Source organism: Aspergillus nomiae, assembly GCF_001204775.2.
Source record: "Aspergillus nomiae NRRL 13137 chromosome Unknown contig00940, whole genome shotgun sequence".
Classification (NCBI taxonomy): Eukaryota; Fungi; Ascomycota; class Eurotiomycetes; order Eurotiales; family Aspergillaceae; genus Aspergillus; species Aspergillus nomiae.
The window spans coordinates 1-1,194 of record NW_015378993.1 but is presented as its reverse complement, the minus strand read 5'-3'; the positions used below and the strand labels follow the sequence as shown (position 1 = coordinate 1,194).

General features: G+C 51.5%; 1 protein-coding gene across 1 annotated transcript; it reads left to right on the top strand.

Moving 5' to 3' along the window:
• Window positions 1-645: 645 nt before the first annotated feature.
• ANOM_011859 (CFEM domain-containing protein) lies at window positions 646-1,194 on the top strand (the record flags this gene model as incomplete). Its single annotated transcript, XM_015557114.1, has 2 exons — window positions 646-726; window positions 784-1,194. Coding segments are annotated over 2 exons (492 nt in total), but the record flags the coding sequence as incomplete, so codon positions are not given.

Sequence of the window (1,194 nt, the reverse complement as noted above, 5' to 3'; positions counted from 1 at the left end):
AAAACAAAAAAAACTAATCTGGAGCCAACCCAAACTATCGAGTACTAAGCCCGCGCGACCTATGAGAAGATTGCGTGGGAGAGAAGTGGGCTGAAGTGGATCGATGGCGGCTGGTTAATAGGCCGCGATGGATCGAGCCACCCAAACATTTTACCTTGCAGACTAAGATTAAAATCAGTAAAATCAAATTCGGTGGGCTGGTCGATGACTTCACATCGCATGCGAATTGGTCCGTGATAGTACTTGCCCTAGCCACGTTGGCTGGAGACCTTGGAAAGCCAACCGCCCAAGGAGCCAGTGACGATCGCATTAGAGGAAAGGGAAATAAAAAAGTAAAATTGGGAAAGAAAAAAAAGAAAAACAAAAAACTGAAAAAATAAAAAATAAAAATTTCTCTGGTTGATGGAGTCCCCGAAAAGCTTGGGGAGATACTAGTAGAATTGAGATTTGCGCGTCACTTCCTGCCTTTTTAAACCAGCTCCTTCCCCCTCCGATCTCTTGCCATTCTTTTCCCCCTGCCACATCCCAAGCGAACAACCATCATCCAACTCCCTCCCTCGATCAATTGGCTGACGCCTCATATTCACTGATCGCCTCTCCCCTGTCTTCTACTAGGTTCACGTCCAACCTCATAGATTCGTCATCATGAAGACCACTGCTCTCTCTTTCGCTCTGCTGGCTGCCACCACCATGGTGAGCGCCGAGATCTCCATTGGTGAATGCGCTGTATGTTGTTCCTGTCCATAGTTTCCGGCGAAGACACAGCACTAACGTTCCGCCTAGCAAATGTGCATCAACAACATGAACAACAAGGCTTCCGAGTTGGGTTGCACTAGTGGTGACCTTGCTTGCCTGTGCAAGAGCGACAACTACTCTTTTGGTGTGCGCGACTGCACTGCCCAGGCTTGCCCTAACGATGATTCTGCTGCCGTCGTGGCTGCTGCTCTTGCTGCCTGCCCTAACGGCTCCTCTGGCAGCAGCGCTACTGGTACCAACGGTGGTGGTGCCTCCAAGACTGGTGACTCCACCTCTGCCACCGGCACTGATGCATCCAAGACCGGCGACTCTTCTGCTACTACCACTGGCTCTGGCGCTTCTAAGACTGGCGACTCGACTGCCACTGGCACCGACGCTTCTAAGACCGGTGACTCGACTGCCACTGGCACCGACGCCTCCAAGACCGGCGACTCCACC